The sequence below is a fragment of the Pristiophorus japonicus genome, chromosome 12 (assembly GCF_044704955.1).
Source record: "Pristiophorus japonicus isolate sPriJap1 chromosome 12, sPriJap1.hap1, whole genome shotgun sequence".
Taxonomy (NCBI): domain Eukaryota; kingdom Metazoa; phylum Chordata; class Chondrichthyes; family Pristiophoridae; genus Pristiophorus; species Pristiophorus japonicus.
The window spans coordinates 53,646,537-53,673,857 of NC_091988.1; the positions used below are offsets into that span (position 1 = coordinate 53,646,537).

General features: G+C 43.0%; 1 protein-coding gene across 4 annotated transcripts in view; it reads right to left on the reverse strand.

Annotated features, from left to right (window-relative positions):
* Positions 1 to 27,321, reverse strand: part of LOC139277263 (peregrin-like) — a 57,865-nt gene that overhangs the window by 7,997 nt on the left and 22,547 nt on the right. For 3 of the 4 annotated variants that reach the window (XR_011596065.1, XM_070895490.1, XM_070895488.1), the window contains 11 exons: positions 26,989 to 27,145; positions 26,151 to 26,282; positions 23,145 to 23,273; positions 22,408 to 22,720; positions 20,260 to 20,571; positions 18,017 to 18,304; positions 9,238 to 9,385; positions 6,454 to 6,587; positions 4,816 to 4,931; positions 2,225 to 2,379; positions 556 to 697 (listed from right to left, as the gene is read on the reverse strand). Coding sequence is in view for 3 of the 4 variants with exons in the window: in XM_070895490.1 (XP_070751591.1) it covers positions 556 to 697; positions 2,225 to 2,379; positions 4,816 to 4,931; positions 6,454 to 6,587; positions 9,238 to 9,385; positions 18,017 to 18,304; positions 20,260 to 20,571; positions 22,408 to 22,720; positions 23,145 to 23,273; positions 26,151 to 26,282; positions 26,989 to 27,145 (2,026 nt within the window). In the remaining variant the exon portion in view is untranslated. The remainder of the gene's footprint in view (positions 1 to 555; positions 698 to 2,224; positions 2,380 to 4,815; positions 4,932 to 6,453; positions 6,588 to 9,237; positions 9,386 to 18,016; positions 18,305 to 20,259; positions 20,572 to 22,407; positions 22,721 to 23,144; positions 23,274 to 26,150; positions 26,283 to 26,988; positions 27,146 to 27,321) is intronic. The other variant, XM_070895489.1, reaches the window with a different exon arrangement.

The window sequence follows — 27,321 nt, forward strand, 5'->3', positions numbered from 1 at the left end:
GTGTGAGATGGACTTTATACAGGAATCACGAGGCCATAATATCACTTATTCATAATTCTAAGCAAGTAAGAGAGTTAAGGCAATCCACGGATTCACAGTATCCGATGCACTATATTGCTTAATTTATGCTCTGAATTTAATTAAAGCGGCTTGTATGACATCTGATTTCATCAACTTTATAAAAAGCTAGACTTGGGTTTAGCCAGATCCGATGACTCGGTCTCTTGCTTTAATTAGGTGTTTTAAAGAATAGTTTGACTCTTGCTTAACGCAGTTTAGTACTGCTGCAATAGCTGCTCTGCTTCCTGTTTTCAGAACCCTCAGCTGTCCATCGGCTCATGTCTAGCGGCCAGCACTGTTCTGTCTCTGCTCCATACTTTTATAGTTTAAAATTCAGTGCTTTGAGACGGTGCTGTCTTCTGCATTTTACACTCAGCATCACCGAGCTGCAGGTCCGTTTTTTTTTAATTTTAAAAAAATAAAACATTAAAAAAATGAATGAACTTTCTATGGTCAGTCAGTATCACTGGAATCGCTGCTCTGTTCGCCCTGCACCTTGCTTCGATGCTGCATGGCGCGATGATATGCAATCTGCACCGATTTCCTGATGTTTGATTTCCTCCCCTCCAACATCTTCATTTTATCCAGGGTCTGGTCCACACCAAGAGGGACAAGTTTTGTTCGAGGGAGCCATTGCCTGGGTAATAAAAAACACAGTATGTACCAGCATTGTATACCACTGACCTATCTAAATATATAAATATTTTCACCGTTGCTTTATTTTTCACAATCTGCTTCAATCTCCTCTCCCACACACATACGTTTTTTGAGCTTTAAAAAAAAATTCTCGGGATGTGGGCATCCATGACAAGGCCAGCATTTATTGTCTAGTTGACCTGAGGTGGCGGCAATGGGCGTTACTGAACCGCTGTGTACCAGTTTGATACAACTGAGTGACTTGTTAAGCCTCTTCAGAGAGCAAATTAGAGTCAACCACGTTGTTGTGGGACTGGAGACACACGTGGGCCAAGATGCCAGGTTTCCTTCCCTAAGTGACACGGGTGAACCAGTTGGGTTTATGTCCCAATCTGAGAACTTCATGGTCGCTTTTACTGATACCAGCTTTTAATTTCTAGATTTTTTAAGAGAATAAAAATTCTCCCATTGTGGGACTTGAACTCATGCTCTCTGGATTATTAGTGCAGGTATCGGAATTACTGGTCTAGAAACATTTCTGTGAAAACAAAATCTTGCATTGTTTCACTGAAGAAAAATGTATTTTTAATATATTGAAATCTTTAAAGCAACTTTAATCTGATTGTTAGATTAAGATCATAACAGATAAGGGAACTAGGAGATTTAATAGAGGTTATAAAATTATGAAAGGCTTTGATAAGAGTGCATAGGAAAAGACTATTTTTTCTATTTGCATGAGTCAATGATGAAGGGTAATCAATTTTAAATTGTCACAGAAAGTTAGGAGCGACGTTAGGAGAAATATCTTTTTATGCTGAGTATTGAAGAATTTGCCACAGAAGTAACTGAGGCTGATAGCCTTGCATCTTTTATGGGGAAAAGTAAATAAACATTTGAAGCAGAGCAAGATATAGTTAGTTTCAGATTGCTCTAGCAAAGAGCTAGCACAGACACAATGGGCCAAATGACCTCCTTGTGTGCCATAAATATCTATGGACAAATTGGAGCTTTATGATGGGCTTCACAATCTCAAATCATGTTCTGTATTTAGTAGATGTTAGTGCAACATTTATAATATAATTAACTTGCTTTGTTTATAACTGTATGATGAAAACAAAACTTCAATCGTACTATTTGACTTCCTATCTTGCCTCCAGAGAGCTGCAGAATTTAATAGACAACCACAACGGTTCACACTTGTGTCTCACCAGGTGTTCCTTATGTAAAGCCAAAGCGCAAGAGTTAATAGAAACATAAGAAAATATGGGTAGATAAGTGGCCATTTGGCCCATTTAGCCCACTCCTTTCAACAGACCATATACAGCTTACATAATTATGGACTCCACTGAATTTATTTAGTCTAAGGGATGCGAGTAACCACAAGGAAAACGAACCTTCCAAGGGGCGAAGGTCTCTGTGACCTCCTGGAACCTACAGTACATCAAACTAACATGATTCGACCCTGCCTAGTTGCATTCATGTGGTCTAAACATAAAGTGGTCTAAACATAAAGTTCTCTCAATATTACCATGTTCTCTTGTTGTCAAAGAAAAGAACGAGGTAGAGGTGTTCCCGTGCTTCCACGGTCATTTGTTCTCCCAGTTTGAGCACATCTAGTGGTGGAACAGGGATTGGAACACCGTGATGGTACAGACCTTCCCGAGGCATCTTCGGATCAATAATCTGCAGAGTAGATATGGATATATACGGAGTCTTAATAAATACATTCTGTAGAATCTTTGCACTTTTCTAAGATTGTTCTGTACCAGATTGTTTGGGAAAAAGAATTCTCTCCTCATGATCAATTGGTGCAATTTGAAATCTTCCTATCGAGCCAAGTAAATCTGTTATTATTATTATAATAGGTTGAACCTCCCTGATCCAGAACCCTCGGGACCTGGCCTGTTCCGAATGAGGGATATTTCCAGACAAGGGGAGGTCACGTGTTTTCAGTATGTGTGCGCGCGCCGATTGGCTGGAATGACTGTCAGTCAGTCTTAGCTCACATTGGAAACCAAACTAGTCTAGAGTTCTAGAGTTAGGATAGTCTCAAAATCTATGGAATGGTTAGCTGATCCAAAATATTAAAAAGGTATGTATTTTGAAAACATTTTCTGAACAATTTTTATTGGAATTTCCATCAGTGTGGTGTTGGCGGGCCGGCGGGCCCCGAGGTGTCGGCGGGCCCCGAGGTGTCGGCGGGCTCCGAGAGGTCGGCGGGCCCCGAGGTGCCGGCGGGCTCCGAGATGTCGGCGGGCCCCGAGGTGCCGGCTCCGAAATTGGGTAAATTTATTTTACATTGATATTTTTCGAGGATTTGGGATAAATTTATTGTGGGTCTGTAAGTGTAAATGGGCATGTTTTTTTTTCATTGATATTTTTCGAGGATTTTGACCGGCCACGTTGTGCGTATGCACCACCCGGTGGCCGGGAATGATTCCGAATGAGGGACGGTCCTGGATAAGGGAGTTCTGGATAAGGGAGGTTCAACCTGTAATAACTTTTATTTATATTGCGCCTTTAAGGTAGTAAAATGTCCCAAGGCACTTCACAACAATTTTACAACACGTTAGATATTGACCATTGAGGGAGAGAGAGAAAAAGCAGGAGAAGAGAGTGCAAAAAGAGATTAACGGCTCGGGTCTGAAGCGGCAGCCAAAATGCGCACGCAGATAGACACAGGTGAAAAAACAGGAAAAAAAAGAAATTCAAATTACATTGTAAATAATACAATAAGGAGTATACAATAGTAAACTACATCATACATCTTGTACTACATCATACTTTGTATCAATTTCTTTGACGGTTATACCCGTGGAAGTTTTAGTGTTTTCAAAATTGTCACTAAATGAATGAAATCGTGAGTTTTATCAATTGTAAAATGTGTTTGTTCTAGACCTGTTCTTTGTGATGTAACATCAGCTGGAGTTTGTCCCATTAGAAATATGGAAGCTGACTGCAAGAAGTTACACACATTCAGGAGATGCTTTGCCTGAATTCTTCGCAATTGAAGCTTCACGGTTATTTTATCTTGATATCTGTGGCTAGATTCTGTTGAGGCCTATCCGCCATTGTTTTTGTGTAGGAATTCTGGGTAACATTGTAACTATTTTACTCAAGGCAGTGCAACATGTTAGAGCACTGAGGTGCAGCGCCACAGAGTGGTGGGACACAGATTTGCATCTGTGATTACGTGAGACAAGTTCCTGATCTTAGCTGTGCCATTTTTCCGAGGGTCTATTTCACTAAAACTCATTTTTCAGGTGGAACATATGGAATTCTAGACAGTGCTGCGCTGCATAGAACGATTTAAATTTGTTGCGTGTTGTAGAAAATTTGGAAAGCTTAGTTTTCAATATGACTCGAACAGTGATGTTATCAGTTTAATGCAGCGCTGTCAGTTCTGTTCCTGGTGTAATACTGAGTCATAACTGTGTCTAAATGGGGTTTCTACTATCCCCAGTATCATATAATCAAATAATGGTGAAGTGGGGAGGTATATTCTGCTGGTAGGTTTATCACATAAACCGAAATATGACGAAGGTTGTCCCTTAACAGCATGTTTTACAGTTTAAGTTTGTCACAGACGGCAGCTATTTTTGTGCAGAGCTCCCTAAAGTGGCATCATGAAGTTAATGACAACACAAATGGGGAGTCCTTGTTCAGCGAGGTCAGTGCAATGACATCACATCAGGGAGAATTGAGCAGAATACACTTATTTAAATTTAAATCACAGCTGGATCAGAAATACTATGGCATAGGAAGACATGGAAACCGATCTCATTGTGGAATATTATAAAGCAGGGAATGAAGTGATCCATTGGAATTGGATTAATTAGAGAGAATGGGAAGGGATTTAGTTCACTAATTGGATCAGGATAACAGACAGAATTGGCCTTATTTCATTCTGTTTCCTCGTGGGAGGTGCAGCCCCCAAACGAATATATCAAAAATCTTATGAAAAATGCGCAAGTTGCACCATTTGTCCAAAATCATAACTTCTAGAAATTAAATGGCAATGCTCAGAAGTGGCACATATTAAAAAAATCAAGTAGCAGCTCAGGGGCAAACCTCATGTTCACTGTTGCTATCTAATTCATTCTCAGTCAAAGGACATACCAGAGCTGGATAGGATGGGTATCCCCTGCACTTTGCCCAAACTAAATCCAGAGACTCCAAAGGACTGTCCTCATCATCTGACATCCAGCCTGTAGACCGGTTCAATCCCTTGCGCACTGTTATGAGAAAAAAATTTAACACATTCAATATAGAGATTTAAAAAGAATAGTAATTCTTAATGCAGTTGGGCTATACGGCAGGAATCCTAATTCTGCATCAAAATTCAATAAAAATTTGTGAATCATTCATATTTTTCTTTAAACATGGAGGGTACTGAACTTTTTTTTTTTTTTACAGACAATTCAATTCGCTTGACTTTATACTAGGGTTCATAGATCCAGATCTTCCATTCCAAACCATCAAGTGTTTTGTCACAGATGAGGAAAGACAGGAGGAGGCTTGAGTGAAGCATAAACACCAGCATGGACTGGTTGGGCTGAATGGCTTCTTTCTGTGCTGTATATCCAATGTAATTCAAAATGGTACACGTGCTCACATCCACGTGCAATATACCACATTTTGTATATGGTTTAAAGTTCATTCGATTAGCGCACTAGACATGGGGAATAATACATCAAAATAAAAGTCATTACGTTCCATTTGGCCCGTTTTCTTAAATGTTAAGAAAATTAACATCTGGAGTGATGCTCCTTCCCCAGTGATACCATATTGGGGCCACAATGCGAAGTGTAGGTAAGATTTGTTTGAGAAGGTCTCCTTTCACTTAGAATCTGGATTACTTTCACGCAGTATGAGGAAGAACCCTATAAAACCAGCACAGGATGCAAATACCTTCCCCAGTCTTTTCCCAGGATTATACCCAAGCTGCTTGCACCATGCGGCCACATACTGCATTACAAGTGGGGGGGCGGGGGGGGGGGGGGGGGAATGGTCGCAAAGTGAATATCCAAAAACCTGTTAAACGGCATGTGACACAACAGAACTGGTCAGAGTAATTCAAACCCTGACGTTCACCTGAATCTTGACTGTGTGTAGATATAAAAAGAAAATCTGCAGTTGCTGGGAGCTGCAATAAGAACTGAAAATGCTGGAAATACAAAGCAGGTCCATCAGCAGCTGCAAAGAGAAAAGATGCATTAACCTTCTGGCTGTAGATCCTTCGAAGGTATACACCCAAAATGTTAACCTCTTATCTGCTGAGTGCTTCTCGAATGTTCTGTCTTGCAATTATATATTGGCTTTGTAACAAACTCTGATCCATTACTTTGTACCATTTATAAAATTCAATTTTGTTACATATAGAAACTTGTTTTTTCTAAACTCATATTGCATACTACATTATCATGCAATATATATTCTAACAAAGCATGCAGCACATTTAATACACACTATATGGTATATTATACAATGTCACTATATGTGCACATACACACATGTACATACACATTGGGTTTCCATGTATTCTGCAACTAAGTCAGGTGCTACTTCTGTTGTCAGATTTGATAGTACATACAACACTGTTACCTTATTACCTTTTCACCTACCTCATTCAGAAAAAACTTTAATCTTCCTTGCTTGACAGCACCGTTTGTGTTTATGACTTGATAGAAAGAAAATGTTTTAGAACTTAAGTCACAAATTCTAAAACTTTTTTAGCCCTTCCAAAAGTGGACTCACCACCATGTCCATGCCTGCCCGATCCAATTGGATAGGATTCATTCTCTGTACAGGAAGTGTCCTCACTACTATCTTCGTGGAAATTCACTCGGGAAAAAGAAGGCTTCCCTCGACCCTGCTTCGAAGGGGTTGTGCTAGTGCGAGAAAAAGATTCTTTTTAGGATAGATGTTTGGCAGTGCTTGGAAAATGCTACCATTTCCTCTATGCATACACTACTCTACTTGCCACCCTCTGAATGGCTGGGTGTTACTCACTCTCGCAGGTGCCTTTCACTATTCATTTGCAAACTTTGACATTTGGTTAGCGAAAAGTGGTATTGTCATGAAATATGTTGCAGCTTGGTGAGATATAGGGGCCAATTTTAACCTAACAAACCAACCCAGCTGTGAAATTAGAGCATCACAAAGGAAGACACAATTACTCAACACCTCAGCTAGCCTGCTAGTCAAAGAAAGAGATTACATGGCATTAACTTTGTGCGGCCCAAGGGACATCAACATTGGAAGCCTACCAATGATACCTTGAATACAGACTGCGAACTTATGCTTTCTAAGCCCGTAATGATATCTTGAACACCAAATGTTGATTTGTTACACTCTACTGTAATTCAATAAAAACCCAGCTAATACTGCGATATATTACAACCAAGGTCACTGTTGCACTGATTTAGATTCTGTTGATTTACATTGAACATCAGTTTACTTTGAACAATCAATACCGAACTTTGTGATTATCCTAACTATTGTAGATAAGTCAAATTGTGAATTGCGTTATACTCTGCGAGCACCATCGGAGCGGGCCGGGAAGCGGAAGGAGCACCGTGGCGGCCTAGTCCAGCAGGCTGAGCGGCCCCTGGCCTGCGAGCACCATCGGAGCAGGCCGGGGAGCGGAAGGAGTAGCGTGGCGGCATACCACTCCAGGGAGCAGCACGTGCTGGAGCAGGAGAGTAACGGTGGTGAAAAGGGACATCGCCAAGATCTAGGTCGGTGATTGGAGCGTGGGCAGATATAGCAGGAGCAGCACGGTCAGGTCAGGGAGCAGCGAGAGATTGTAGAGGGACATAATCGGGGCCCAGGAGAGGTGTGAGTTCTCAGGAGCAGCAAGGGCCAGCCCATACTGCGATATGTGTGCGCACTAGGTCCATGCAGCAGAGCTGGTCTTCAGTCGTCTTGGTTAATTCTTGCTACTAGACCAAGACCTAGCTGTCAAGCCCGTGTGGTGGCTGGTGTGCAACGGTCACCACACGTTAAAAAAAATTCACGCACAGGCATTTTCCACCCTTCAAGATTTAGTTCTGGACCTGGAATTTTAGGTCCGTCATTGAAACACGTGAACTTTTTGATGTAGAAGCAAGTCATCCTCGATTTGAGGGACTGCCTATGATGATGATGACTCTGAAGAAATTATACTCTGCTTTTAGATTGTTTTTTGATGTTAAAGTAGGTAGCTCAGCACCTTGTCTTGTCACTTCTAGTACCGCGGTTTCAGTCCAGCCCAGATGGGTGAAATGCAAGCTTTCTCTCTCTGCCTGTTATACGGGTCAACTCAATTTAGTGGGCACAAGTCCACGGCACAAAAGTAATTTGATACTAAGTTTTTCCTTAAAGGTAATATACTTACAGCAGATGGATGGGTTCGGTCACTACATTCAGATTTTCACCAGTTAGCCTGTGGTACCACTGAGTATGAGATCACGCTACCACAGCATATTGATATTTTGCACTTTTGGTGCAATAGCAATAAGAGCTACATTTTTACGGATATCAGGATGCACCAAATAGTATTAGTACTGCATCTCTGGTAAGTAAGAATTAAATTGCACTTCACTCAGTGTTCCACTGTGATCCTGTATTGACACAATGGGCTTGGTCAATAACCAATCTCTTTTGCGTTGTTAATGTAGAATGATTCAAAGTGAACTACAGTATTTCCTACATATTGAGTGCATTGTGCAAATTCATATGTTTTTTTGCACCAATGAGCCAAGGTCAAAAGCAGAGTAAAGATCTTTCTTGTCTGCCTGAACAATCTTAGCATCAACCTTAGAAATGCTTGCACCCCTGGCAGCAACAGTATAGGTTTCTATTGCCATCATTAGAGCCTTTCTGAATAAGACAGTCAAATCTTTGTTTCATTTAGTAACTAGATTACTTTTAAGGAAAATCATAGTACCAAATTACAGCCATTTTTGTGCTGTGGACTTGTGTCCATTAAAACTTTTGACACTAACTGTGCAGGATCCTTACAACAGGCAGAGAGGGAAAGCTTGCCTCTCATATCTGGGCTGGATTCAAACCCAGTTACAAGAAGTGACAGGACAAGGTGCTGAGCTACATAAGCAGCAAATACACGGGTTACCTCGGTATTGATTACACAAAACCCTCTGTTACCTGGTGTGGCTCTTTACCTCGGTATTGATTACACAAAACCCTCTGTTACCTGGTGTGGCTCTTTACCTCGATATTGATTACACAAAACCCTCTGTTACCTGGTGTAGCTCTTTACCTCGGTATTGATTACACAAAACCCTCTGTTACCTGGTGTGGCTCTTTACCTCGGTATTGATTACACAAAACCCTCTGTTACCTGGTGTGGCTCTTTACCTCGGTATTGATTACACAAAACCCTCTGTTACCTGGTGTGGCTCTTTACCTCGGTATTGATTACACAAAACCCTCTGTTACCTGGTGTGGCTCTTTACCTCGGTATTGATTACACAAAACCCTCTGTTACCTGGTGTGGCTCTTTATCTCGGTATTGAATACACAAAAACACTCAGTTACCTGGTGCGGTCTGAAGCTGCACTGCTACTTGTGCTGGAACTGGACTCGGTGTCAGAACTGCTGCGTGGGAGGCTTCGCTCGTTCCGATACACGCGGAAACTCTCATTCACCGGTTGACTGCCTCCATCAAACCCATTTGTTGGCAACCCTGAAAATGCAAACCAGATTGGAAAAGATGTGCTACCCACATAAGCACAGCTTACTTTATTAGTGGGCATTTATCTCACACAGCTCCACGTACCCATGACCCGTACAGGAAGTGGCTGGGTTAGGGCATTATATTCAGATTTTCACTAGATAGCCTGTGGTTCCACCAAGTACAAAACCATGTTGCCCATGCTATCAAAGTCAAATTAACTTTTTTCACTTTGGGTCAGACTAGTAATAAGGGTCACATTTGTATGGGTATCCCGAGACGCACCAAACCGATGACAATGCTGGAATTTTGCTCGATTACTTTTCAGGATTAAGGAGGCATTTCACAGAACTTTACCTTCTTGAAGGTAGCGTACATTCTACCACAGAAAATTGTTTACCTTGTCTACGGGCAAGGAGTCAATAGAAAAACCAACTTGATGAGCCAAATGGCCTTCCATTCTTTCCTTTGGTCTACCAAGGCTTTCTGACAAAATGATTTTGTCATCATTCCAATAGTGCCTTTGGAGACTGACAGAGAACAAACAACAATGTTTCTCTCTCTGATGGAAGTGCCAATCAAAGATTTCCAACAATAGTGAAAATTGCAGATGAAAACTTGAACACAACCAAAGCGTATCAGAACACTAATCAGGCACACCAGCAAGAGTTCAAAATGTTGAATGTTCGAACACAAGGCATACGACCATAAATGGTCCACAACAGAATATGGAACAAAGGAACACTGACTATATGACAGGATACAGGAAGATCGAGAGACCCATAAAAGGGGCCCGAGAGTCGGAGGAACCACAGGAGCAGGAGCAGGACGATCGAGAGGCCCATAAAAGGGGCCCAAGAGTCAGAGGAGCCACAGGAGCAGGAGGATCGAGGGGCCCATAAAAGGGACCCGAGAGTCGGAGGAGCCACAGGAGCAGGAGGATCGAGAGGCCCATAAAAGGGGCCCCAAGAGTCGGAGGAGCCACAGGAGCAGGAGCAGGAGGATCGAGAGGCCCATAAAAGGGGCCCGAGAGTCGGAGGAGCCAGCTGGTGCAGGGACAAAAAGTTTTTTAAAAGATCAAAATGTAAGTGTGATGTCACAGCCAAGCGGGTAAGTGATTGGCTGGTGGATTGGCGAGTATTTTTCTTTTTCCTTTCGGTAGGAAACCTTTGGCATTGCTGTAAGTAGCATCTGCCAGTAAATATATGTGATCTTTATTATCTAAGGAGAGCCAGTTAATTAAATCGGCTGTTTGCTGAGTAGCGGCTGGGTGTGTTATGCTAAGGTTTAGAATTTAGCTCTACTCGATAGTTGTGAGGGTCACTAAAGGTATGACAGGGTAGCTCAGTCCCATGGCATCCTGTGGCATGTGGGAAGTCCCAGGGTGCTTCGCACAGCCGGGGCGACCACGTGTGCGGGAGGTGTCTCCGGCTGCACCAACTCGAGCTTTGTGTTTTGGAGCTTGAGCGGCAGCTGGGGTCACTGCGGTGCATCTGCGAGACTGAGAGCAACGTGGCTAGCACGTTTCTAGAGGCAGTCGCCCCACAGCTGAAGAGTGTGCAGGCAGAGAGGGAGTGGGTGACCGCCAGACAGAAGACGAGGACTAGGCAGGTAGTTCAGGAGTCCACGGAGTCCATCTTGCTCTCCAATCGGTACTCTGTTCTGAGTACCGGTGGGGGCGATGGTGGCTCTGGGGAGTGCAGCAAGAGCCAAGTCCACGGCACCACGGGTGGCACGAGGGGGGGGGGGGGGGGGAGGAAGAAGAATGGAAGAGCTATAGTGGTAGGGGATTCAATAGTCAGGGAATCAGACAGGCATTTCTGCGGCCGCAGACGTGACTCCAGGATGGTGCCAGGGTCAAGGATGTCACTGAGCGGCTGCAGGGCATTCTGGGGGGAGAGGGTGAACAGCCAGAGGTCGTGGTCCACATCGGTACCAATGACATAGATAGGAAGAGGGATGAGGTCTTGCAGGCAGAGTTTAGAGAGCTAGGAGATTAAAAAGCAGGACCTCAAAAGTAGTAATCTCCGGATTACTCCCAGTGCCACAAGCTAGTGAGTACAGAAATAGGAGGATAGAGCAGATGAATACGTGGCTGGAGAGATAGTGCAGGCGGGAGGGCTTTAGTTTCCTGAGGCATTGGGACCGCTTCTGGGGGAGGTGGGACCTGTACAAGCCGGACGGGTTGTACCTCAACAGAACCGGGACCAATATCCTCACAGGGGGAGGTTTGCTAGTGCTGTTGGGGTGGGTTTAAACTAGCTTGGAAGGGGGATGGGAGCTTGAAACTAGATTCAGGAGGGAGGGGAGTAAAGCTGGAATTAGAAAGCAAAAATAAAGAAAGTGAGTTTGAAGGAGAAAGGAAACAAGCAGGAAAAAAGGGTAAAAAAACAAACTTAAAGGCACTTTGTCTAAATGCACGTAGCATTTGTAACAAGGTAGATGAGTTGACGGCACAAATTGAGACTAATGGGTATGATCTGATAGCCATTAAAGAGACGTGATTGCAAGGTGACCAGGACTGGGAATTAAATATTCAGGGATACTTGACAATCCGGAAGGACAGACTGAAAGGAAAAGGAGGTGGGGTAGCTCTATTGATAAAGGATGGAATCACTGCAATAGTAAGAAACGATATTGGCTCAAATGATAAGGGTGTTGAAACAGTTTGAGTAGAGATAAGGAATAATATGGGGAAAAAGTCACTGGTGGCGTAGTCTATAGGGCCCCTGACAGTAGCAACTCTGTTGGTCAGAGCATAAACCAGGAAATAGTGGGGGCTTGTAAAAAGGGAACAGCAATAATCATGGGTGATTTTAACTTCTATATTGGCCAAAGTGGCCAAAACAAATCAAATTGGTCAGGGTAGTCTTGAGGAGGAGTTCATAGAGTGCGTAAGGGACGGGTTCCTTGAGCAGTACGTAACAGAACCAACCAGGGGGCAGGCTATCTTAGATTTGGTCCTGTGTAATGAGACAGGATTAATAAACAATCTCCAATAAAGGATCCCCTCGGAATGAGTGATCATAGCATAATTGAATTTCAAATTCAGATGGAGAGTAAAAAAGTTGGATCTCTAACCTGCGTGCTAAGCTTAAATAAAGGAGACTATGCAGGTATGAGGGCAGAGTTGGGTAAAGTGGTCTGGGAAAATAGATTAAAGTGTAGGATGGTTGATGAACAGTGGTGTACATTTGAGGAGATATTTCACAACTCTCAAGAAAAATATATTCCAGTGAGGAGGAAAAGAAGTAAGAGAAAAGATAGCCATCCATGGCTAACTAAAGAAATAAGGATGGTATTCAATTAAAAACAAGGGCATACAAAGTGGCCAAAACTAGTGGAAGGACAGAAGACTGGGAAGCTTTTAAAAGCCAGCAAAGAACGACAAAAAAATGATTAAGAAAGGGAGGATAGACTATGAAAGTAAACTAGCACAAAATATAAAAACAGATAGCAACAGTTTCTATAGGTAAATAAAAAGGAAAAGGGTGGCTAAAGTAAATGTTGGTCCCTTAGAGGATGAGACCGGGGAATTAGTAATAGGGAACATGGAGATGGCAGAAACTCTGAACAAATATTTTGTATCAGTCTTTACGGTAGAGGACACTAACAATATTCCGACAGTGGATAGTCAAAGAGCTATAGAGGAGGAGGAACTTAACACAATCACAATCACTAAAGAGGTGGTACTCAGTAAGATAATGGGACTAAAGGCGGATAAATCCCCTGGACCTGATGGCTTGCATCCTAGGGTCTTAAGAGAAGTAGCGGCAGGGATTGTGGATGCATTGGTTGTAATTTACCAAAATTCCCTGGATTCTGGGGAGGTCCAGCAGATTGGAAATGTAATGCCCCTATTTAAAAAAGGAGGCAGACAAAAAGCAGGAAACTACAGACCAGTTAGCCTAACAACTGTGGTTAGGAAAATGTTGGAGTCCATTATTAAAGAAGCAGTAGCAGGACATTTGGAAAAGCAAAATTCGGTCAGGCAGAGTCAGCATGGATTTATAGAAACATAGAAACATAGAAAATAGGTGCAGGAGCAGGCCATTCAGCCCTTCTAGCCTGCACCGCCATTCAATGAGTTCATGGCTGAACATGAAACTTCAGTACCCCCTTCCTGCTTTCTCGCCATAACCCTTGATCCCCCGAGTAGTAAGGACTTCATCTAACTCCCTTTTGAATATATTTAGTGAATTGGCCTCAACTACTTTCTGTGGTAGAGAATTCCACAGCTTCACCACTCTCTGGGTGAAGAAGTTTCTCCTCATCTCGGTCCTAAATGGCTTACCCCTTATCCTCAGACTGTGACCCCTGGTTCTGGACTTCCCCAACATTGGGAACATTCTTCCTGCATCTAACCTGTCTAAACCCGTCAGAATTTTAAACGTTTCTATGAGGTCCCCTCTCATTCTTCTGAACTCCAGTGAATACAAGCCCAGTTGATCCAGTCTTTCTTGATAGGTCAGTCCCGCCATCCCGGGAATCAGTCTGGTGAATCTTCGCTGCACTCCCTCAATAGCAAGAATGTCCTTCCTCAAGTTAGGAGACCAAAACTGTACACAATACTCCAGGTGTGGCCTCACCAAGGCCATGTACAACTGTAGCAACACCTCCCTGCCCCTGTATTCAAATCCCCTCGCTATGAAGGCCAAAATGCCATTTGCTTTCTTAACCGCTTGCTGTACCTGCATGCTAACCTTCAATGACTGATGTACCATGACACCCAGGTCTCGTTGCACCTTCCCTTTTCCTAATCTGTCACCATTCAGATAATAGTCTGTCTCTCTGTTTTTACCACCAAAGTGGATAACCTCACATTTATCCACATTATACTTCATCTGCCATGCATTTGCCCACTCACCTAACCTATCCAAGTCACTCTGCAGCCTAATGGCATCCTCCTCGCAGCTCACACTGCCACCCAACTTAGTGTCATCCGCAAATTTGGAGATACTGCATTTAATCCCCTCGTCTAAATCATTAATGTACAATGTAAACAGCTGGGGCCCCAGCATAGAACCTTGCGGCACCCCACTAGTCACTGCCTGCCATTCTGAAAAGTACCCATTTACTCCTACTCTTTGCTTCCTGTCTGACAACCAGTTCTCAATCCACGTCAGCACACTACCCCCAATCCCATGTGCTTTAACTTTGCACATTAATCTCTTGTGTGGGACCTTGTCGAAAGCCTTCTGAAAGTCCAAATATACCACATCAACTGGTTCTCCTTTGTCCACTTTACTGGAAACATCCTCAAAAAATTCCAGAAGATTTGTCAAGCATGATTTCCCTTTCACAAATCCATGCTGACTTGGACCTATCATGTCACCATTTTCCAGATGCACTGCTATGACATCCTTAATAATTGATTCCATCATTTTACCCACTACTGAGGTCAGGCTGACCGGTCTATAATTCCCTGTTTTCTCTCTCCCTCCTTGTTTAAAAAGTGGGGTTACATTGGCTACCCTCCACTCCATAGGAACTGATCCAGAGTCAATGGAATGTTGGAAAATGACTGTCAATGCATCCGCTATTTCCAAGGCCACCTCCTTAAGTACTCTGGGATGCAATCCATCAGGCCCTGGGGATTTATCGGCCTTCAATCCCATCAATTTCCCCAACACAATTTCCTGACTAATAAAGATTTCCCTCAGTTCCCCCTCCTTACTAGATCCTCTGACCCCTTTTATATCCGGACGGTTGTTTGTATCCTCCTTAGTGAATACCGAACCAAAGTACTTGTTCAATTGGTCTGCCATTTCTTTGTTCCCCGTTATGACTTCCCCTGATTCTGACTGCAGGGGACCTACGTTTGTCTTTACTAACCTTTTTCTCTTTACATACCTATAGAAACCTTTGCAATCCGCCTTAATGTTCCCTGCAAGCTTCTTCTCGTACTCCATTTTCCCTGCCCTAATCAAACCCTTTGTCCTCCTCTGCTGAGTTCTAAATTTCTCCCAGTCCCCAGGTTCGCTGCTATTTCTGGCCAATTTGTATGCCACTTCCTTGGCTTTAATACTATCCCTGATTTCCCTAGATAGCCACGGTTGAGCCACCTTCCCTTTTTTATTTTTACGCCAGACAGGAATGTACAATTGTTGTAATTCATCCATGCGGTCTCTAAATGTCTGCCATTGCCCATCCACAGTCAACCCCCTAAGTATCATTCGCCAATCTATCCTAGCCAATTCACGCCTCATACCTTCAAAGTTACCCTTCTTTAAGTTCTGGACATGGTCTCTGAATTTACTGTTTCATTCTCCATCCTAATGCAGAATTCCACCATATTATGGTCACTCTTCCCCAAGGGGCCTCGCACAATGAGATTGCTAATTAATCCTCTCTCATTACACAACACCCAGTCAGATGGCCTCCCCCCTAGTTGGTTCCTCAACATATTGGTCGAGAAAACCATCCCTTATACACTCCAGGAAATCCTCCTCCACCGTATTGCTTCCAGTTTGGCTAGCCCAATCTATGTGCATATCAAAGTCACCCATTATAACTGCTACACCTTTATTGCATGCACCCCTAATTTCCTGTTTGATGCCCTCCCCAACATCCCTATTACTGTTTGGAGGTCTGTACACAACTCCTACTAACGTTTTTTGCCCTTTGGTGTTCTGCAGATCTACCCATATAGATTCCACATCATCCAAGCTAATGTCTTTCCTAACTATTGCATTAATCTCCTCTTTAACCAGCAATGCTACCCCACCTCCTTTTTCTTTTATTCTATCCTTCCTGAATGTTAAATACCCCTGAATGTTGAGTTCCCAGCCCTGATCATCCTGGAGCCACGTCTCCGTAATCCCAATCACATCATATTTGTTAACATCTATTTGCACAATTAATTCATCCACCTTATTGCGGATACTCCTTGCATTAAGACACAAAGCCTTCAGGCTTGTTTTATTAACACCCTTTGTCCTTTTAGAATTTTGCTGTACAGTGGCCCTTTTTGTTCTTTGCCTTGGGTTGTCATGAAGGGGAAGTCATGTTTGACAAATTTGCTGGAGTTCTTTGAGGATGTAACGAACAGGGTGGATACAGGGGAACCAGTGGATGTGGTGTATTTGGACTTCCAGAAGGCATTTGACAAGGTGCCACAGAAAAGGTTACTGCACAAGATAAAAGTTCACGGGGTTGGGGGTAATATATTAGCATGGATAGAGGAGTGGCTAACTAACAGTCGGGATAAATGGTTCATTCTCTGGTTGGCAACCAGTAACTAGTGGGGTGCCGCAGGGATCTATATTAACGACTTGGAAGAAGGGACTGAGTGTAACATAGCCAAGTTAGCTGACGATACAAAGATGAGAGGAAAAGCAATGTGTGAGGAGGACGCAAAAAATCTGCAAAAGGACATAGACAGGCTAAGTGAGTGGGCAAAAATTTGGCAGATGGAGTATAATGTTGGAAAGTGTGAGGTCATGCACTTTGGCAGAAAAAAAATCGAAGAGCAAGTTATTATTTAAATGGAGAAAGATTGCAAAGTGCCGCAGTACTGCGGGACCTGGGGGTACTTGTGCATGAAACATAAAATGATAGTATGTAGGTACAGCAAGTGATCAGGAAGGCCAATGGTATCTTGGCCTTTATTGCAAAGGAGATGGAGTATAAAAGCAGGGAAGTCTTACTACAGCTATATAAGATATTGGTGAGGCCACATCTGGAATACTGCGTGTAGTTTTGGTTTCCATATTTACGAAAGGATATATTTGCTCTGGAGGCAGTTCAGAGAAGGTTCACTAGATTGAATGAAGGGGCTTGACAAGGTGGATGCAGAGAGGATGTTTCCACTGATGGGGGAGACTAGAACTAGAGGGCATGATCTTAGAATAAGGGGCCGCCCATTTAAAACTGAGATGAGGAGAAATTTCTTCTCTCAGATGGTTGTAAATCTGTGGAAGTCGCTACCTCAGAGAGCTGTGGAAGCTGGGACATTGAATAAATTTAAGACAGAAATAGACAGTTTCTTAAATGATAAGAGGATAAGGGGCTATGGGGAGCGGGGGGGAAGTGGAGCTGAGTCCCTGATCAGATCAGCCATGATCTTATGGAATGGCGGTGCAGGCTCGAGGGGCCGTATGGCTTACTCCTTTTCCTATTTCTTATGTTCTTCACTGTTTGGGAGGTAATCTGGTGGAGCAGATTGCCTACTCTTTATAGATACTATTAAGGGCAGACAATCCGCACGGCTAGATTACCTTCCAGGCGGTGAATACGAAAATTTAAACCCGTGTTTTAGTACCAATTTATACTAAATTACAGTCAGCTTTGCACTGTGAACTCAACTTCACTAGCAACTAGGCTGAGATTGCTAAAAATGCACTTTATATGGGAACCGCATTGCTCACAGAGAAAAGAGACATGCATTCCATCAATCCTGGCTAGATTCAAATCCAGAACCTAGAGTTGAAAGACACTGAGATAGACTTTCCGCCCACTGACTATGAATGGCAGTTAACCTAGCCCTACATGCTCACGGACTGCTCCACCTAGTCCTTTAGCATTTTAAACCACTAGAACAATAGAATTTTAATCAGAGCTTCACTGTCAGAATTTTAAATGTTTAGTGTTGGTAAACTGGTCAGGCAAATTTCTTTTGTCACGAAAAAGCACCCTTTTTACCTATGTGTGCATCACCACTGGCTGATTTGTCACTGTCGCTGTCGGAGCTCGTGCTCGGGCTGCGGCCTCGTTTCCTCGGCTGGCTGGTTCTTGTAAGGGTTTGTGGTGCCGTTGGATTCTGAGGGCTACCTCCCTGGTTCGGCGGGACCTGAACGTCACGATTCTTTGGGGGCCGCCCTGGCCGTTTGGGCAATCCTACGCATTTGTTTTTGGATTTCGCCGTGAAAAGGAACTTTGTCCGTCGACCAACTTCTGCTGCCGAGGCTGACGACGAGGTAGTGCCAAGTCCTGCAGGGGGAAGATTTTACGATGAAGGCAACGTGGTAAAAGCTTTATGATCTTTTGAGTGAAGAATGTCCTTTGCAGCACTCAGAACACACAATCAACTTAAAATGAGAACATAATGACTTTCTCAAAGCTTCCAAATTTAAATTACCATTGAGTAGATTCAAATCCACACAATAGCACCAGGATTTTTTTTTAAGTTATGGTATTACTGAGCTAACCTACAACAACTTGTATTTATATAGCGCCTTTCATGTAGTAAAATGTCCCAAGACACTTCACAAAAGTGTTAGAAAACATAATTTGACACCGAGCCGTATAAGGAGTAATTAGGGCAGATGACCAAAAGTTTGGTCAAACAGGTAGGTTTTTAAGGATTGTCTTAAAGGAGGAAAGAGAGGTAGAGAGGAAGAGAGGTTTAGGGAGGGAATTCCATAGCTGAGGGCCTGGGCATCCGAAGGCACCGCCACCAATGGTTGAGCGATTAAAATCAGGGACGCTCAAGAGGCCAGAATTAGAGAAGTGCAGACATCTCAGGGAGGTGGGGGGTGGTTACAGAGGTAGGGAGATTCTCTTTTTACATCAGTTTTATGTTGATGGCAGAAATGCCTGTTAAGAGCAACAAAATCTTAAAGGGATCAACTATCCATCAACACAATCTGTGCATTTCATTGCGTCACAGCTGCTCTGCCAATCCCTAGATTACTTGGTAGCATGTCTCGTTTGCTTTGTTACCACTCACTGGATTGCCACTTCGCTCTCTGTAAAGACCAAAGTAAAAGGCACAACATAGGCAATATACTATTGCCATTTGATTACAATTTTTTTTCCTTTAAAATAAGACTGGTGCCAAAAAAGGGTATTTTCCCTTTTCCCATTATTATAAATATCTACTCCATGGCTGTTTATCCAGGAGTTTTAAACCCGAAAACACTAATAATCTGCAACTGAGAGACGCCAATAAATGTGTTGATATTTTCCCTTTGTAACATTTAGGACTGTATGAAAATTCTGTAGAATACACTTCCCTATTAATAAGCCTATATTAAAACTGCATACCTTCATACAAAGCTTTAAACTGAAGCAAGCATTTGGTTCAGCAGTACCAGAAAGGAAAGGTAGAGAGGTAAGAGTAAGCAATTTGGTTATGGGGAGTGGGTGGGGAAGTGGAGTTAAGGCCAAGATCAGATCAGCCATGATCATATTGAATGGCAGAGCAGGCTCGAGGGACCAAATGGCCTACTCCTGTTCCTATTTCTTATGTTCTTATGTTCAATTTCTAACATCACGTGCTGAGAGACAAGTACTGACTGAATTTAGAAGACTTCCAATCACTGAAGCAGACTGACCTTCCCATAATCTAATTGGATTCCAACCTCCTTAAGTGATCTCAATACCAATCTGAAACAAAGAATGACCTTGCCATCCAATGGTCCTTATAATTTTTACTTGGGGCTATGCGGGCCATTCAAAATACTGCACATGCACGTTTTTGGATTGAAAAGCCGACTGCGCGGATTCCCTGGAGCGCTGCGCGGCTCTGTAGTTTAAAGGGAATATTGCAGCTGTAATGTATATTCCTATGAGTATGCTCACAGGTTTGTGGCGTTGTTGAGTTGAGTGGCTTAGCCAGTCATGTGATGTTCACATGACTCAATAAAACCCCAGCCAGTTGGATTCGGGTGAGGCAGGTGGTTGAACTGGTAATGTGTAGTGTGATTGTTAAACATTTGCTAATAAACCAACTAGTTCTTAATAGCAATGTGTTGCTATGAATGCTTAAGCAAAGAACCCATGAAGCAAATACATTACAGTTGCCATCTATTCATGTATCATTTTATTTCTTTATTTTAAAGCCTGAACTATTTTAGTAGCTACTCAGCCAGGTCTTATTTTTTTATTTCTCTGCAGGCTCTGGTTAAGAAATTGGATTATTAAGGACTTGGTTTCATCCATACCTTTCCCAGTCTCGTGGCTGCTGCTTTCCTCAGCGGCACTATCTGTCTGTCCATCTTTACCAGACGGGTTAAGTCCAGCCGTAGATCCTCGACCTGGTGCACCATGCCGGTCTGATCCTGCATTTGGCTCTCTGTGCTGACCAAGTTTCCGTCGGATCATGGCAATCTCCTTTCGCAGGAGCTTAGCTCGACGTGATCGTCCGTTGCTCTGTTTCGTGGAGCCCATCGTGTCCAGTTTGTCCAGAAGTACCTTCAGCTGTTCCTCCAGTGGCATGTGTGATCTGTTTTCGGGGACCAGCAGTCGATCCACTTCTGACAAGACACAGGGGACCAGAGAAAAACCAAGACAAACAGAGAAGTTGTTTGTGAGCGAGAGAACAAGAAAGAAACAGATAGAAAGTAGGCAAGCAAAAGCAAACGGTAGAAACAGAAAGTGTTCATAATCAGTAGGTTTCTATTGATCGATATTACTGTAAAGACAGATTACAATCATTTTAACATGATTTTTGGGCCTGAGCTGCGCAGATAGATTGATAAAGCAACAGTATGAGGTCTTTGCCACTTAATATTGTTGACATGTTTTGTGTTTGTATGCTGCGTAAATACCTACAATGGCAATTAGATATAACAATACACGCAATATTAACAGCTCAAGTTTTGTTTACGATATAAAGACCATGAACATTTTTGGTGTTCTGGATAACAGAAGTTACAGATAAGCCCAGTGAAGATTATAACAGGTGACACACCAATGACCTTTCTTCTTTAAAGAGGCAGGCCGGCCAGTGTCATGAAACCCAAGAGCTCAGTGTCATTTTTTTTTGTTTTAATGGGCTATTTTTCTTTTGCTGAGTTTCCTCTTCAGAAGGCATTGAACACTGCTGAGGTACAGTTCCACAGGTTCCTGGTGTCCTCTGCTACCCCAAAGTGGTTGTTCTTCAAATGTGAGGCTAATCAATAAGGGTTAGCAGACTGTTCAGCTTTGGGAGCATCACAGCCGAGCCTGACCCTGTTCTTGCCTAACCCACACATGTGCCCGTTCCCTGCCTGATTTTCCCCTTCCTAGGCTAGAATACGGATGCTAATTACCACACCTCGACTGGCATCCAGGCTGGGAACTGAACCGAATTTTCCATTTGTAGGGCCGTTACATTTTGTCCTTACCAACAGAGTCATTTCAAAGTCTTTTCGTCAATTAAATATGGGGGGGGGGGGGCAGCAACCCTTGTATTAACATATCTCTTAAAATTATGAAATCGAAAAGATCTCATTAAAATTCAAGATTCAGCCTTGTAAAGTTTTGTAAAAATGTACACCTTCAGCTAAATATATTGTTACTTTGTTTTCATTGTTCTACTTAATGATGCCACAAGCTAAGCCATGCCGATTATAAAGGTGTACTTTTTACAACACTGAATCCTGAATTTTAACAAGAGATTCATTAGATTGAATGCAGGCCAGGAAGGCTCCAGATTTGGTCCCTGCTGTGTGCTGAATGAGCTGATTTCAGACCCTGGGTTTGACCCCCAAGGTATGACCCCAGCTGGGATGATGGTAGAAGGTCTCCGATTGGTCTCGACACCCCTGTGCTAGGGTGGAGGGGAGGCGGGGCATGAAAAAAAAATCAGGCAAGGTTTTCTGCTGCTGATCATTAACAGGCCCACCTTTGCTGAAAAGTGCGTGCATGTCAATGTCGGGTGAGGAGCAGTCTCCGTATTGATACTCTCCACAACTGAAAAGCCTCTGACACTCACTATCAAGGCTCGCGCAAGAAGAATGATCACTTAGGCAACGACTTACCGTGGAACATGAATTAGCACCTTCAGGACAGAAAGGAAGAAAATTGGGAGGGGGAAAGGATGACAAAAGAATAGCTGAAATTAGTTCTAACAGCTGCAACTATCAAAATCTTGCCTTCTTTCTGCTTCGAAGATAATTACTGTCTTCATAATCTATAGCCAAAAGACTGAAGAAATTGGTTTGAGAACTCAAGCTGAGCTCCAAAATAAACCTAAAGGCAATGAGCTACCAAATCTGGTAAGCATGTAATTTCAAAACTCAAGGGATATGATATGCTGACCCTTCCCCACCAATAGCGAGTGATATTTATAATTAATATACGTTACCAAACGCCCAAATTGCACTCACCTTCTTCCCAGAAGAGCTGTCCAGTGTCTTCTGGTGGCACCGGTTCAGGTACATGCATTCCTGTCTCGTAATCAAAGCTCATTTTGTCCGCCTGCTTGCGAGCATATTTCAGCACCGCACCTCCTTGGTCTCGTAGCCTGATCGCTGCCCGGTAAAATATTGTGTCCTTGGCATTGTACTGTAAGCAGTTGCTCACAATCAAGTTAAAATCCTCTTCAAACTGGTCAAACGTCCGATAATGATGGCCTTCAAGCTGTTTCTTCATGGTCTGAAAATCCATAGGTTTTTTAATGTGATCCAAATAATCCGGAACCTGAGCACAATTTAAAATGGAAATGAACACTAGAATTAAGGTCAAAATACTGCGGGTGCTGGAAATCTAAAATAAATACAGAAAATGCTGGAAATACTCAGCAGGTCAGGCAGCATCTGTGGAGAAAGAAATAGAGGCAACGTTTCAGCTCGATGACCTTTCGTCAGAATTGGAAAAAGTTAGAGATGCAACAGGTTTTAAGCAAGTGCAGAGGCAGAGAAAAGTGTGGGGGGGGGGGGGGAAGGAAAGGACAGAAGGGAAGGTCTGATAGGGTGGAAGATAGGAGAGATTAAATGACAAAAGGGATGATGGTGCAAGGCAAAAGGAGTTAAAATAATGTGTCATTTATTAGCATTCTGAAGCTAGGCGTTCATTTAAACCCCTATCGCCAATTATCAGAAGTCCACAAACAAAAATAGCGTACCTCTTTTAGTGGCACAGGTTCGCCAAAGATGTTTCCTGTGTCTTTTTCCTGGAGCTGTTCAAGCGTCTTACGGAGAAGGATAAGGAAGGGTGCCAGCTGCAACTCCATCGCAAACTGCTGTATCTTAAGCTGGGTTATAACCAAACCAGAAAGATATTAATTAGACATAGAACTTGCAATGAATAAAGCTGATGAGTGGTTTGTACGAAATACGGCCCCATTATCTGTTCAAGCACTCGGTGCCCTTCATAGCATAGTTAACAAATTTTACATCTGAGCCACAGGTTGCACTTCAGGACCGGACCTCATAATTAAGGATGAGTACGGTGCTCAAGGAGTGCTGCATTGTTGTAGGTGCTATCATTCAGATGAGACATTAAACCGAGGCTTCGTCCACCTCCTTGGTTGATGTTAAAGATTCCATGGCACTATTCAAACAGCAATGGTCTCCATCCGGTGCTCTGGCCAACATTTCCCTCTCAACCAACATTATCAAAAACAGAATTAACTGATCATTTCTTTCATTGCTGCTTGTGGGATCGAGCTGTGTGCAAAATATTGCCTCATCTACCTGCATAAGCTACTGTACTTCAAAAAGTAATTCATTGTGTGAGCACTTTTGACCTATTTCTAGGACATGAGGCACTATATAAATGCATGGCAGTCTTTTGCATCCGGTCTGATTTAGTTTTCTAATGTGCCACTGCAAAATTTTTCGTCAATTCCAGCACAGAATGCAGAATTAATGCTCATTGTGCAATCATATATTTGTCAATTCACAGTATTCTCCACCATAAACTAAAACAGAATTCTTCTAGTGTTTACTTGCATGCTCAACTACTCTTGAAATAATATAGTCCATTGAATCGTCCCTAGATTTTCAGGAATAGTGCCTTGCTAAAGGGCCTCGCAGCAAAATACGGCAATGATTCTGCACCTCTGCTGCCATTCAACCCCCCTCACGTTTTTAAACAAAATTCTATTTGCATCAATATCTAAAGGCAACTCGAATAAATTGCAAACACATTAATGCCCTTGACAGATATAGTAACAACCACACAGCAAATTAAATTGTGTATATGGAACATCAGGGGGTAGAAATGGGCATGCATTGCACCCATTTCAGGGCGTAAAACAGATGCAGAGCATTCCAATTTGACAGTGGGATGCCTGCACCCAATCTACATAGGAGTTGGTCCCATTGTTAAATTCATGGACGCTTAAAACAGCCGTTAGGCCCCATACTATGTAAATTAGGGGCCTAATGCCTGTTGAAGGACCTAATTGAGAAATATGTTGGCAATGGGCGGCGCAGGCATAGGCTTACCCACTCAGGATTCTCAGCAGCTCCCGTGGCTGCCGATTCCAGGTAAGTGATTAAAAACATTTTTGTTACAAAAACCCATCTGTAGAGCCAGGAGGCATCCTCCGACTTCACAGGAGTCCCAATCGCCCCCCGCAGCCCGCTCCAATCCTTCCACCTGGGCCTTACCCAAGGGCCGCTACTGGCAAAGCAACAATATTACGGGTAATCTTGATTCACAATATTGACCATCCACATTAGATGGCACTGCTCTTGGATATAACATTGAAACAATGCTACATGAAATTCTCAAGATGGCAGTTACAGTTTCAGCTTCAGCATAGTGAAGGTCTTCACTGATGAATTGATGTCATTAAAGAGAAATGGCTAGAAAATGTTAACTGTCATTGGAGTTCAGAAGAATGAGAGGTGATCTTATTGAAACATAAGATAATGAGGGGGCTCGACAAGGTGGATGCAGAGAGGATATTTCCACTCATAGGGGAAACTAAAACTAGGGGACATAGTCTCAGAATAAGGGTCCGCCCATTTAAAACTGAGATGAGGAGAAATTTCTTCTCAGAGGGTTGTAAATCTATGGAATTTTCTGCCCCAGAGAGCTATGGAGGCTGGGTCATTGAATATATTTAAGGCGGAGATAGACAGATTTTTGAGCGAGCGGTAAGGGAGTGAAGGACTATGGGGAGCAGGCAAGGAAGTGGAGCTAAGTCCATGATCAGATCAGCCACGATCTTATTGAATGGCGGAGCAGGCTCGAGGGGCCAAATGGTCTACTCCTGCTCCTATTTTTTATGTTCTTATATCATAAATAATGAAGCAATAATACCAGATTGAAAGAGGGATTTCCCCACCCGCGAATTGAGCCAGTTACTCTGATAGAATTACATTGAGTCTACAGCACAGAAACAGGCTACTCGGCCCAACTGGTCTCTGCCAGCATTTATGCTCCACACGAGCCTCCTCCACACCCCTCTTCATCTAATCCTATCAACATATCCTTCTATTCCTTTCTCCTCGGACTCTCTCTAAAGTTAAAAGGAAAACAGTATTAAAGTATTTTCTCACTTCCTGTGCAAGCACAAGAGTCATCGTCATAGGCAGTCCCTCGAATCGAGGATGACTTGCTTCCACGTCAAGAGTGATGAGGCTTAAGCTTCCCCTTAAATGCATCTATGATTGTTGCCTCAAATACTCCTTGCAGTGACAAATTCCATTGGATTTACTGGTGACTATCTTATGTATATGGCCCCAAGTACTGGGCTCCCCCATAAATAGAAACATCTCTACATCTGACTTGTCAATCTCCTTCAGAATTGTAAAGACCTCTATTAGGTCACCTCTCAGCTTCTCTTTTCTAAAGAAAAGAGCCCCAGCCTGTTCAGCCTTTCCTGATAAGTAAATCCTCTCAGTTCTCAGAAAGTTCTCAGACAGAAAGACTTGCGTTTTTATAGCGCCTTTCACGACCACCCGACGTCCCAAGGTAGCAGTAGCATTAACCTGAAGTGAAGAACATGAGGGCAACTGCTCACTGTCTCTTCATCCTGAACCTGAATGTTTAACCTATGAATGTACATCTGAACTTAAATCTAAACTGAAACTATATATGCAGAACACAATTTAAAGTTTACAACCAAGCCCAACAGCAGTCCGCTTTCAAAATGACATTTCAAGAGCTGCCTAACCTCCTCTCGCTTTAGCTTTTCTCGTTTACGAATGAGCTCCACCAGCAGCCGTGCTCTTTCCAAGTCATGTCGCAGTCGCTGCCACGATTTCAGCTGCTCTTTCAGCGCGCAATTTTTCTCCTCGGACTCTCTCTAAAGTTAAAAGGAAAACAGTATTAAAGTATTTTCTCACTTCCTGTGCAAGCACAAGAGTCATCGTCATAGGCAGTCCCTCGAATCGAGGATGACTTGCTTCCATGTCAAAAAGTTCACAGGTGTTTCAATGAAGAACCTAATATCCCAGGTCCTGAACTAAATCTTGAAGGGTGGAAGATTCCTGTGCGTGGATTTTTTTTAAACGTGCAGTGGTCGTTGCACACCAGCCACCACACGGGCTTAACAGAGCTAGGTCTTGGTCCAGTGGTAAGGATTACCCAAGACGACTGGAGACCTGCTCTGCTGCAAGCATAAGAACAGATAAAGGGAGCACTCAAGCAAATTGATTTAAACTGATTTTAGCTGGGGGAAGGGGATGTTAAACCTTGGCATCGTTTCTTGAAGGAAGATTGATCGGGGTTGAGAGGGAGGTGACAGTATACTGTGTTTGTTCTAAAAGGGGACCGAAACGATGGACGAACTGACTAGAATGAGTGAGTTTTTTTCTGCCTCCTACTTTTCTGTTTGCTAATGTGACAATGATTATGGACAAACACAAAGATATTAGCTCTAGATGCTAGAGAGTCAAAACATCCAAAACATTAAAGACTTGCTGCTTTAATGTCTAACTGGCAGTGCGAGCTATCATTACAAGCTTAGATTTGTTACCTACTGAAACCATGTACAGATAGCCCAAGCGTACCTGTTCTGCATTTCGCTGAGACTGCAGGTGGGACTGTAACCGTCGAAGGAGCGGGACACCATTTCTTGACTGTCGCTTTAATGTCCAGTAGCTGTGAAGTCGCTGCATGAACTGGCTCTTACGCTGAATAGATAGTCGACCTGTGATCTTACTGAGCCTAAAAATAAGAAATGGGATGTAATGGTGTTTATTTCTATTAACAATGACAGTGCTCAAACACATCCAGGGAATGGAACATAAAAGCATCATTAGCATAAGCAGATGGCACAACAGCTACAACACAAAATCAGCAAGTTCTCAGTTAATATCCTAGACTTGACTAGATTATCTGAA